The 13,149-nt window shown below is 34.9% G+C and overlaps 1 protein-coding gene across 20 annotated transcripts in view; it reads left to right on the top strand.

The window, feature by feature from the left end:
- SOX6 (SRY-box transcription factor 6) overlaps window positions 1–13,149 on the top strand; it is a 669,339-nt gene that overhangs the window by 288,355 nt on the left and 367,835 nt on the right. For all 20 annotated transcript variants that reach the window (XM_017525615.2, XM_017525632.2, XM_017525619.2 and 17 more), the window contains one exon: window positions 12,190–12,397. In XM_017525615.2, the coding sequence (XP_017381104.1) occupies window positions 12,190–12,397 (208 nt within the window). The remainder of the gene's footprint in view (window positions 1–12,189; window positions 12,398–13,149) is intronic.

Raw genomic sequence — 13,149 nt, 5'->3', positions numbered from 1 at the left:
TGTTCAGACAGAATTGAGTATATTGAGTTTAGGGCACTACTCTTCAAGAGATAGAGAGAGAGAAACAAATTGGAACACACTCAGAGGAGAATGTTCAGAATGGCCGAACGTGTCTTATGAAGAAGAAATGAAGGAAAAAGGGATATTTTTCCTAGATGAAGAGAAAATAGAAGGGTACTGTAATAGCTGTGAGTATGTATTGAACAACTGCCATGCTGAATGTTTCCATGGAATAGAAATAAAGATTGAAACAGGTTTCATATTTCTATAAAGAATTTTGGACAACCCTCCAAAAATAGAATGGGCTACTTTGGGAGCTGCTAAACCCTCTATTATTAAAGGTGTTTAGGGAGAGGCCAAATAGTCACTTGTCAAGGAAGTTGCAGCAATAACCACCATAACCATTTAATGATCACTTACTATGTAATGACGCTGTTCTAAGTGTTTTATTTTTATTAATTCATTTAATTCCCATAATAACTATTAGAGATACATTATTTACTGCCCTATTTATTATTCCCATTTTGCAGACAAAGAAATTAAGGCAAAGAGAAGTTAACTAACTTGTCTGAGCTTATATGGATGAGAAGTGGAAAAGCTGGGATTTAAACTGGAAAATCTTGCCCAGGGCGCCTGCACTTTGTTAACTATTTTATTATTCCATCTTCTCTTGCACAGGGAATTCAAGTGCTAGATGGGATTGAACAACTGGAATTTTAAAGATCTTTGAATCTTAAGATTTAAATTTTGTGTGTGAGGCTGGTAGTGTATAGATAATGCAGGGCTTTTTGGCTTTTCTATGTGCCTTTCTTGACAGGTTTGGGGATGTTTTCTGTATTTAATCTCAGTATATTTACTTTCATTTATTAAATAGAAAGTTAATGAGACCATTCAAAAAACTTTTGGATTTTTTTTTTTTCTGCGAACTGAAATAGCATTTAGGAAATAACAGCTTTTGTTTTTTTTGGCTTTAGGAATCATGACACTTTAGCAAATATTGGTAACAAATCTATTTTCTGACACATCTGTGAATAATTTTATTGTTATTAAACAGCATGGTAATAGTGATAAGTAGCATGTTATTTCAATTTTGAGAATGTTATATAAATCTAATATACTAGCAAACATCAGTTTTAATAAAATAAAAAAGAATATACTTTGTTTCACTATTATTCAAAAAATGATAGTTTTGTCATAAATAATCTGTTGGCAATTAGAACCAAATAGAGCATTTTAATTTATATATGCTTCTTTAACCTAATTATTTTCATTAGAGTATTATGTCACATTAGAGAAAAACACACTTTTTTCGTCTGAGAAAGAACCTATAAATGTTTGCAATTTAGTCTTCAGCATATTAAAAAGGTTAGATTTCCTTTGTTAACAAGAAGTTATTGGAACCTAAATCTTTTCTGGCAATCAATAACACTGTAGTAGAAGGTGTCTTATATAGCACAGTTGGCAAGTAGTTTTTGGATCATCAAAAAAAAAAAAAAAGGTTGTTTAAAGTGGAGAATCAGAAAAAAAGTTATATATATTGTCTATGGTATAAGTTAATATAATACATTAAACATATATGTATATATGTAACTTATATAACATAATTTGGACATTTAATTGAAACTTTAAATGTATAAATGCACTGCATACCAAGGACGGATGGGGTATAGTGGTGGGAGCCATGTGACCTGGCAGGGAAGATTGATCGCTAATGTGGTTGAGTTGCCAGTCCATGGTAATTTAAAACATAAATGACTTTTGGTTATTTTTGCTGTTGTTTTTAACTTCTTTACATAAATTGTAGCCCCTTAATTCCTTCCAGTCAAAAAACATATCTGTAGCTGAACAAATTAAGTGTATTACTCATTTTTGTTGAGGGAGAATATATGCCATAGTGAACTATAGAGTGTCTTAGTAAGAGAGTGTTAGATTGAACCTATTTTAGGGTTTGGGCTTTCTTTTATTGATTTTGGGTAGGGTCTAAGGAAAGAGAAGTTTGTTGTAGATTGAGAACTGTCAGAAACCTGGGGCAAATCTAAGATCGCATATGTCCATAAACCTTATCTATAGGGAGGGCATACTCGGTTGAGGATAAGACTGTAACTGGAGAGGCTACAACTAAAACGAAAAACAAAACAAAACTGACAACATACGATGCAATAAGAATGAATACATTTAATTCATTCTTGCTACTGGGTACAGGAAAGGGTATAAGTGAATAATCTGTTCCTGCAATTAGACTGGGCAGCAGGTAGGATAGTTGATTCTTACAGCTACTTATACCATTTCCAAGTCATTTCTTCCAACTGCAGTGACTTCCACCTGTACGTGGGTTTAAATTTCATTATATAGGCAAGACTCAACTCCTGATCTATGCTTTCTGACTCTTAATCCCTGACATCTGATCTGACTTTTGCAACCCCAGCCCGCTGCTCTCCTGTGCTTGCAGTATGGCTGCTCATCCACATTCCTTGTCTAGGTGTGGTTTGGCAATCCAGCTGAATCAGAGTGGTCGTGTACTGTAGCTGCTCCTGGACACAGTGGAGAGAATCCATATGCAGATAGGATAAATAAGAATTGATAGTATTTCTAGAAAAAGCAAATTATAAATGCTAAAGTTCCTGTAGCTTTGTGAGAAGCCAGATCTCAATGAAATTAGTTTGAGAAGAACATTGATAATGAAGAAAGTAATGTAGTTTAGTGTTTATTATTCTACTTAGATGAAAAAGTATGTATAAAAACTTAAAAATGGTGCCAGTGGTTATCATGACTGTATTTTCAATATCAAAAACTGAAACAAAGTGTAATTGGACAAAGGACATTTGTATTTAATAATAAGAGTAGCTATCATTTATTGAGTACTTATATGCTAGGCATTATACTAAGTGCTTTATACATGATTCATTTCTCGTAGCAACTATTTGAGGATATAATCATAACTCTATCCTATAAAAAGGCAGAGTCTAATTCCCATTCCCTTGACTATCGGCAAGGCTTGGTGACTCACTATTGAATAGAATGCAGTGACAGTTATATACAGCGTGATTTCTCAGGCTGAGTTAGAAACAGTGGTAGAGCTTTCATCTTGCTGTCTCTGGGACATGCACCTTTGGATCTCTGATACATCACATAAGAACGAAGTTTAGCTATTCTGAAACTAACATGCTGGAGAGAAGAGACCATGCAGAGAGGTCACGTAGAGATAGAGGAAGATGTCCAAGAAACCCTAGTTATTCCAGCCCAGAGCTTTTAAAATGTTCCCAACCCAAGTACCTTATGTGTGAGTAAAGAAGCCTTTGAGATGACTTTAGCCTTAGCCACTCAGTTAATTGTAACCTCATGGGAGACTCTGGGACAGAACCACCCGGCCCAGATGCTCCCAAATTCCTGACCTACAGATACCATTAAGAGTAATAAATGAGGCTGGATGTGGTGGCTCAGTCTGTAATCCCAGCACTTTGAGAGGCCGAGGTGGGTGGATCACGAGGTCGAGAGATGGAGACCATACTGACCAACATGGTGAAACCCCGCCTCTACTAAAAATACAAAAATTAGCTGGGTGTGGCGGCGCACGCCAGTAGCCCCAGCTACTCGGGAGGCTGAAGCAGAAGAATTGCTTGAACCCGGGAGGCGGAGGATGCAGTGAGCTGAGATTGCACCCCTGCACTCCAGCCTGGCGCCTGGCAATGAAGCGAGACTCTCTCTCTCAATAATAATAATAAATGATTATTGTTTTAAGCACTTTGTTTTGAGATTATTTCTTATACAGCAATACATAAATAATACAAGTTACTTCTTGATAATTCTTGGATTAAGGTGAATAGTAAAGTGTAATTTTTGCCTCAAATGTAGATAAATCTCCTTTCTGGAAATGGATGGAAACAAGATTTAGAAGGTAGTGTCATGATTGGCATTGTGACATCTTCTACTGTTGAGAGTGACTTAAAAAAAAAACTATAGGCCTATGGAATAGAAAAAACATTGGATTTGGTGTCAGAAAACCTGCACTTAGATTTTAGCTCTATTGGTCCTACCCATGTGACATGGAGGAAACGATCTTGCTGAGTATTGTTTTCTTTTTTCCTGCTGAAAGGGAAGATGTAGAACTTGGTATTTAGTTGTTGGTGACATATTTTTAGAATGACATTTAGAGACAAATACATCAGAGGAGGGTGATGAAGGGTCTGGAAATCATTGCAAATGAGAAATGGGTTTAGAAAGTGCTGGAGTTTTACCTAGAAACAGAATTTGATATCTTCTTTAAGATATTTGAACAACTCTCACATGGAAGAGGAAATAGATTGATATGTATCATTTGAGAAAAAAAGGGAAAAATGTGTTGTAATTAGTGTCTTAGTCCACTATTGCTGCTAAGAACAAAATATAGTTGATTGGGTAATTCATAAATAATACACATTTATTTCTCACAGTCCTGGAGGCTGGGAAGTCTAAGATCAAGGCTCCAGCAGATTGCTGTCTGGTGAAAGCCAGGTCTCTGCTTCCAAGACGACACCTTGTTGCTACATACCTAGACAGGATCAACAAACTGTGTCCACATGAGGTGGAAGGGTGAAAGAGCAAAAAGGACCTAACTGCTTTCAGCACTTGCATAAGATTGCTAATCCCATTCATGAGGGTGAAGTCATCATAACTTAATCACCTCCTAAAGTGATTAAGTCTTAGTCTTTGATTTGTGAATTATGGTGGGACATACATTCAAACCATAGCAATAAATCTCTAGATTTTAGCTTACATGAAGATTAATTTTTTAATAATTAGATTTATTAGAAATAATATTTGAGATCCTTCAACTGTAGAAATGCCAAGGAAAGAAAGCTTGTTTGTTTTTTCTGAGTTTGATGCAGGGAAACTATAATATATTCACTCTCTTGACATCTTCAAGAAGGCCAAACTCCATTCTTTTAAATTACTATTCTGTTTCTCCCCTATGCATCTATGTATAAAATAACTTTTGTTTTTCTTTACTACGTGAGTAATATGTTTATGGAAGATGAATTAGAAAACACAGATAAGCAAAAAGGAAATGAAAATTACCAACAGTCTTAGCACCTTTTAGGAATCACTATAAATATTTTGATATATCTTTCCAATTTGTGTGTGTTGGAGCAAATCTTTACTCTTTTACACTTATGCACACATATAAATTATTGGTGCTAAACTCTAAATACTACAGTATATCCTCTTTTAATTTAATACGTCCTTCCTTGTGGATAAATTATTCCTATGACTTCTTTGATACTTATATTTAAATTGAAGATGAAATTGATTTTCTGATTAAAAGTGTTATTTGTGATAGGGTATTTACAAAATATAGAGGACTTCAAAAAGAAAATAAAATTATCTATTATCCCAATACTCAGAGGACCATTAGCATTTTATTGTGTATTATGATCTCTTTTCTTCTATACATAATTTTTTTAACAATGTATAATGTGCTAGCAGATAGTAGATCTTATTCCTTCTGTCTAACTATATTTTCATACTCATCAACAAACTCCTCTTTATTCCCCTCCACCACTAGCCTTCCTGGCTTCTGGTAACCACTGTTTTATTCTCACAAATGAGTGAGAACATGTGACATTTGTCTTCCTGTACCTGGCTGATTTCACTTAACATGATGTCCTCCAATTCTATCCATGTTGTTGCAAATAACATAATTTTATTCTTTTTTATGATAGAATAATATTCCATTGTGTATATACACTACATTTTAAAAATTCACTTATCTGCTGATGAAGTTGATGGATATTTTAGTTCTCCAGATTTGATCATTGCACATTGTATGCTTGTATCAAAATATCACATGTACCTCATACATATATACAACTATTATATATATACAAAAAATTAAAATAAAAAGTATATTAATTTGATTAATATACTTTTTACTAATAATACATTATGAATATTTCAACATTTCATTAAATTTTCTGCAAAAATATGATTTTCAGTAGGTTCAAATTATTCCATTATGTGGATAAAATCATAATGCCCTAAAATAATTCCTACAGTTAGAATAACTAGGTTGCCTATAGTTATTAATCACTATAAACCACAGTGTGTTCAATAGATATGTTTACTTTAATGGCTGTGTGGAATTCCACTGTGTAGATATATCATCAATTCCTCATGTTTTAGTATCTCAGTTCTAAATGTTTTGCCTAAGCAATCCTGTCATTGTTGGAGCAAATATTTACCCTTAGCCTAATGTTTGATTTTTTTTTTTTTGAGAGAATCTGGCTCTGTTGCCCAGGCTGGAGTGCAGTGGAGCAATCACAGCTTACTGTGGCCTTGACCTCCTAGGTTCAAGCAATTCTCTCCCCTCACCCTCCCAAGTAGCTGGGGCCACAAGTGTGCACTACTACCACACCTAGCTAATTTTTAAATTATTTGTAGGGATGGGGTCTCACTAAGTTGCTTAGGCTGGTTTCAAACTCCTAGGTTCAAGTGATCCTCCTGCCTTGACTTCCCAACGTGCTGGGATTACAGGTGTGAGTCACTGTGCCAGCCTTCAAATTATTTTTGACAGATTTGATGAGTGGTTGTTTCAAGTTTGTTAGTCCACACTTACTTAATTTTGTTGTATGCTCTGGAAGCCTATAGAAGAAGCATGAAGTCATGAAATCCTTTAAGAGTTAAACTTTAGTTACAAATATGACAATTACATGCAAAAGAGTGGTGAATATTTTTATTCTAGTATATTATTAAATGATAAATTATATGGTTATGATTAAGTGCTTTGATGTGTAGTTTGGAGGTTAGCATGATAGTGAGGTCCTGTATAGTAAGGGGTGCTTCAAGGATGAAATGGAGTTTGATCTGCATTTTGAAGAGTGGGTTGGGTTCAAAGTTAAGGAAGATATAGGGCATTCCAGGGGAAAGGAACAAGGCACACAAATGCCCAAAGATTTGAGTAAGTTTGATATACCCAATACCATGAAAAGCCTACTTAAATTTAAAGCCATTTGAATGCCATTGCTGAACAATCAGTTTTGAATAATAACTTCTGAAACATATGAACAATATTTAATATTTTTTGTTTTTAATATTTACTTTATCTCTTCAAACACTGGAAAACATCTTAATTAAAATTCTCGATTTGTGAAAATTGTTTTTTCTTCCCTAGAAACTTTGTTTAATAAGTATTTTTTGATACTACTGTGTGCGTTTTCAATCATCTAATATATTTTATATACTGTGTTTAGTTGATTTCCAGTGAAATGCTCTTTAGATTATCTGAATCAACATGTTTTTTTCCCTTGCATTGGAAATAATACTACCATGTGCTTCTCCAATCATCTACATATATTTTACATACTGTCTTTAATTGATTTCCAGTGAAATGCTCTTTAGATTATCTGAATCAACATGGCTTTTTTCCTCGCATTGAGACTGGGATCCTTTTAAATCATGTTTTGAAAATTTTCTTCACTGTTAGGTTTGGTAGGCTGCTGAAGGGGTTGAAAGAAAAGAAATTTGTAGTAAATTTCATTTGAATAAACTAATGCTTACTAATACAGTGCCCACATGTTCTTCTTTTTGTGATGTTCATGTGTTTTGTCATTTATATAGTGGTTGTTTCTCTTTTTTTAAAAGATTTTAAAAAAATAATTATACATTAAGATCTGAGATATGTGTGTAGAACATGCAGGTTTGTTACATAGGTATGCACTTGCTATGGTGGTTTGTTGTACCCATCAACCTTAGGTCATCTATCTTAGTTATTTCTCCTAATGCAATCCCTCCCCTAGTCCTCCACCTCTTGACAGGCCCCTGGTGTGTGATGGTCCCCTCCTTGTGTACATGTCTTCTCATTGTTCAACTCTCACTTACAAGTGAGAACACACAGTGTTTGGTTTTCTATTCCTGTGTTGCTTTGCTGAGAATGATGGTTTCCAGCTTCATCCATGTCCCTGCAATGAACATGAACTCATTCTTTTTTTATGGCTGCATAGTATTCCATGGTGTATATGTGCCAGATTTTCTTTATCCAGTCCATCATTGTTGGGCATTTGGGTTGTTTCCAAGTCTTTGCTATTGTGAACAGTGCTGCAATAAACATATGTGTGCATGGGTCTTTAGAGCAGAATGATTTATAATCCTTTGGGTATATACTCAGTAATGGGCTTGCTGGGTCAAATGGTATTTCTAGTTCTAGATCCTGAGGAATCACCACACTGTCTTCCACAATGGTTGAACTAATTTACACTCTCACCAACAGTGTAAAAGTGTTCCTGTTTCTCCACATCCTCTCCAGCATCTGTTGTTTCCTGACTTTTCAATGACTGCCATTCTAACTGGTGTGAGATGGTATCTCATTGTGGTTTTGATTTGCATTTCTCTAATGACCAGTGATGATGAGCTTTTTTTCATGTTTGTTGGTTTCCAAAAGAAAGATCAAAAGAAGTAAGAATCACAACCAGCTTTAAAATTTTTTATACCATTATATTCACATTATAATATTAAGGCAAAACATACTTATTTCATTGTCCTTTAGGGAGCAGTATTTCTTAAAGTGGGGTCAGGAACTGTGCATCAGAATCACTTGGGATGTTCATCAATATTCGTATTCCTTGGCCCCTTCATTTTGGAAGGTTGTATGGGGTGAAGGAATCTGCATTTTAACACACTTGCCAGATAATTCTACACATTGAAGCTTGAGAACCTCTGCTTTAGGGAAATATTATCTTAAGTCTCTTCACAGCAGTGCTGCAATGACATGCATTAAGACTTGGTAGATACCATTGGACATTGGTTTAGGCTATTCCCACACTGCTCTAAAGAAATACTTGAGACTGGATAATTTATAAAGAAAAGTGGTTTAATAGCTCACAGTTCTTCAGGCTATACAGGAAGCATGGTTGGGGAGGCCTCAGGAAATTTACAATCATGGCGGAAAGTGAAGGGGTAGCAGGCACATTTTACACGGCTGGAGCAGGAGAAAGAGAGAGAATGGGAAGTTGCTACACACTTTTGAACAATCAGATGTTCTGAAAACTCATTTGCTATCATAAGCAAGGGGAAATTCTGCTGCCGTGATTCAGTTACCTCCCACCAAGCCTCTCCTCCAACACTGGGAATTACAATTCAACATGAGATTTGGGTGGTGACACAAATCCAAACTGTATCAGATATTTTGTCTCAGTTGGTGTGTCGTTGGACCTGTTTTGTTCTTAAGAAATTACAAAGTAATCTGGGTGTTTTTTCTTAATAAAATTTACTTCAAAATTATATAGCCTTCTTAAAAAAATAGAGATTCTTTGTGTCAAGATTCTTTTTTAAACTTGGCATTATTGACTTCATATTAGACAGTAAGCTATTATAAGTTTATTAATTTATGTGTTCCTTTTACCCAGATGAATTGCTTACAGACTAACATTTATGAAAGGTTAGTATTTCTTAAGTTTTAGAAAGCTAAAAAGGGATGGCTGGAAATGGCAAATTTTGCCCCTTTCTGCTGTTGTTAGAATGGTATAACATGACTTACACAACTTAAGCCATTTGTTTTTATTTAGTGCCTATTTTTATACTTTGGTGACATATTGTAAGTAGTTCTTGTGGCTTTCGGGGGGAAATCATGACTCTCTAGCCTCTTGTTCTCTGCTGTTTGGTAGTGTTGAGCCACTTTGCACAGATTACCGGGCTGAGAACAGTGTGTGTTATCATTGTAATAAGGAACCCATGGTTATTGTCTGTGGTGCAGAATGGCAGTGACCACATTCCCATGAGTAAAGAACAAGGAACATAGTCCAACAAGCACACAGCAATGAGTAAATAAGACTGTTTGGAATTAGTCCTGATAGGAAAAAGTGGTACTCTTTGGAGCCTAAATGCTCTCAGGACAATCTAAAGTTGTTACTCAGGCTGGAGAGCCTCTCTTAACATCTTTCAATTTCAGTTTGGCAGTGATGGGAAAAACTCCTTTATTATAGTCAATACTGAGTCATTTGTAGGTAACGACTTCCACATATTACTGTTTTGACTTGTTCTTTAATCCCTTAGGTTGAGTCAGAGGTGTCTTTTTTTGGGGGGGGGGCGGGTATAATGTGACAATAATTTGGGTTTGAAACAAAAGCATCTGAAGTATGATTGATCAAATGGTGATTATTAATTCATAAATGCCTTGGTCAGATGTCTAATATGGACTTTATTAGGAGTCTAAATGGCTTTGACATAGATGTCTCTGCATTTTATTTGCACAAGTGGAGAATGAACTGGCCATTCCAAGGAGCCATGTACTAGCCATGACTGGCATCTAAAAGAAGGGGTTCCTCTGCATCACTTCACAGAATTCTTGTAAATATTAAGTGAGATAAAACATCTTTCCTGGATGAAGGAAGGGATCTAGAAGAAAGGTAAAGAGGAGCTCTGTTCCCTGCCTTGCCCCATTTATTTTATCCTTTTCTGTTTATTTCAGCACAAATAAGTTGAGCTGCTCTGTTCTGGGCATTGTACTAGCAATGAGTATGCAGAAAAAAAAATAAGATTTAGCTCTTAATCAAAAGGTTCAGCTTAATTAAGATATAATAAATATTACATACAATTTACCCATTTAATGTGTACAACTCAAAGGTTTTTAATATATTCAGATTTTTCACAATATTTAACTTAGTTCAAGACTTGTGAACATTTTTTTACTTCACAATTCCTCAGGTTCAGAATGAAGAAAAATCTCTTTGGTCCCATTCCTAGATCTTCTCCTTCCTTCAGGAAAATAGTACCTATCAGTTATTAAACATCATTTCAGTATTGTGAGCCCAGCACTGTGCCTACGTGTTTTACAAATGTTATCTCATTATGTGCTTTCTATAACCCTGAAAATACATTTTATCCCATCTTATATACATGGCAATAATCCTAAATACCTAGCATTTGTAGAGTATAATTATTATGCCATTTAATATATGTAGAAATTTACTGCTCTAGATATTATTTTCCTTTTCTCCCCTTTTCCTATTAGTTATTAACTGTGTAACTTTTTCTTCATGCTTGTCCTCTAGTTCTTGACTCTTTCTGGGCTTCCTTGTGAAGGAAAGAGATAGAAGAGCAATTAGGATTTTCAGGAGTCTGTTGATGATCACAAAGACTGGCTGATTTACCTTACGCACTTAAAAAAAAATAAATATAGGGGAGAGAATACCCTTGCACAAACAGATAAAAGGTGAATGCAAGGCTGCTGAAGGGCTATTTCCAAATAATAGCTATGTCCAACCCTCAGTTCCAATTTAGAGCCAAATAAAAATATTTTATTTCTATAAATTTTAGGGGTTTATTTTTTACCTACGATTTGCTTTTCCTTTTCAGCTGATTCATCTAACCCTTTTAGCAGTTAGCTAACTTCTCTATACTATGAAGTAATTCCTGCACAAATATTTCTGTAATAAGCCTGTCCTTTTTTTTTTTTTTAAATTACTTCTTATCTGAGGATAAACTTGTCCTTTTGTTAAAAAAAAAAAAGACATTTTTAAATGCCACATGAAAAATGTGCTGAAGTATCAGTGGTAAGGGTAAGGAATATAAACAGACTTCTGTAACTTTGGACAGATATATAGCTGGAAAATCCAAAACGAAAAGTTTTCTCTCAACCCCAGCACACAAAAAATTCAGGTTGGCTAACTTTCTGGCACTGATTTAGATAATTTGTATATTTTCTGGTGAACAATTAACATTGGCTACTGAAGCTAACTTTTCTACTGGTTCTAAACTAAAGGATAGCGTTTTTGCGATGTACGTCTTTTAATGCTATGGGAAGAGTGTTGCTAATAAAAGTGCCCAATTAAAAGAAAAACTTTACCAATCCTAATAATTAGTCATAGAATCTGAACTAATTTAAATGAAAGGTCTAAATGAGTAAGGAGTTGAAATGTTTGCTTTTGAACACATACTGCTTTATATTTCAAAAACTAAACAATTTTAATCTCCAACTTCACAGTTCCTTTGACAATTGCTTCTTTAATGTTTTGTTTAATTATAATTTGTTTGATCAGTATTGTTTCATCAGAATTATATTTTTTATTTGCCCTACTAAGTTACTTATATTTTATTTTAATTAATATGTTTTATTTGTCTACTAAGCATCATATACTGTTATGAGTTTGGGATTTTTTTCTTCAGTAGCATGCAAAGAAACTTATATTCTAATGGTTTCATTTTATTTTATTTTCCTAGGAATCAGAGAATAATAAGTTATGTTCCCTATATTCCTTCCGAAATACCTCTACCTCACCACATAAGCCTGACGAAGGGAGTCGGGACCGCGAGATAATGACCAGTGTTACTTTTGGAACCCCAGAACGCCGCAAAGGTAGTCTTGCTGATGTGGTGGACACACTGAAACAGAAGAAGCTTGAGGAAATGACTCGGACTGAACAAGAGGGTATGTGTGGACTTCACTGTTGGGCTTTTTTTTTTTTTTTCCTAAAGATTCTAGGCCTTTAAAAAAAAAAGAGTGGGATTTCAAGGGCTGGAGAAGTGCATAATTGGCACCAGCTAGGAAAAAGTTATTCAGAGGTTACCATGGTGATGGCAGATTGTGATCCATTAGGAGTGTTAAACAGATAGCTTCATTTTTCTAAAACTTTATGTATTTTATTTGGTTCTTAAGATAACAAATTAAGGTTTTAAACTTAACATAATCCTTACTCTGGAAAAAGGTAGTAAGGGATTTTTCCTAATTGCAATTTTATTTTTCATTTTTTCTTCCTTATTTCCTTTTGGTGGATAGTATTTCTTTATAAAAATATCAACTGTTTAAAAAACAAAATTAGGGTGGGTGCGGTGGCTCATACCTGTAATCCCAGCATTTTGGGAGGCTGAGGCAGGCAGATCACCTGAGGTCAGGAGTTCAAGACCAGCTTGGCCAACATGATGAAACCTCGTCTCTACTAAAAATACAAAAATGAGCCTGGCATGCTGGCAGGTGCCTGTAGTCCCAGCTGCTCGGGAGTCTGAGGGAGGACAATCACTTGAACCCAGGAGGTGGAGGTTGTAGTGAGCTGAGATCATGTCACTGCACTCCAGCCTGGGCAACAGAGTCAAACAAACAAACAAACAAACAAAAACAAACAACAAAATTAAAAAGATTTATTTCTCTTTATTTTTATAAATATATTATTTTATTTCCTAACG

This window comes from Cebus imitator, unplaced genomic scaffold (assembly GCF_001604975.1).
Source record: "Cebus imitator isolate Cc_AM_T3 unplaced genomic scaffold, Cebus_imitator-1.0 Scaffold39, whole genome shotgun sequence".
NCBI lineage: Eukaryota > Metazoa > Chordata > Mammalia > Primates > Cebidae > Cebus > Cebus imitator.
This window is presented reverse-complemented; position numbering and strand designations above follow the sequence as displayed.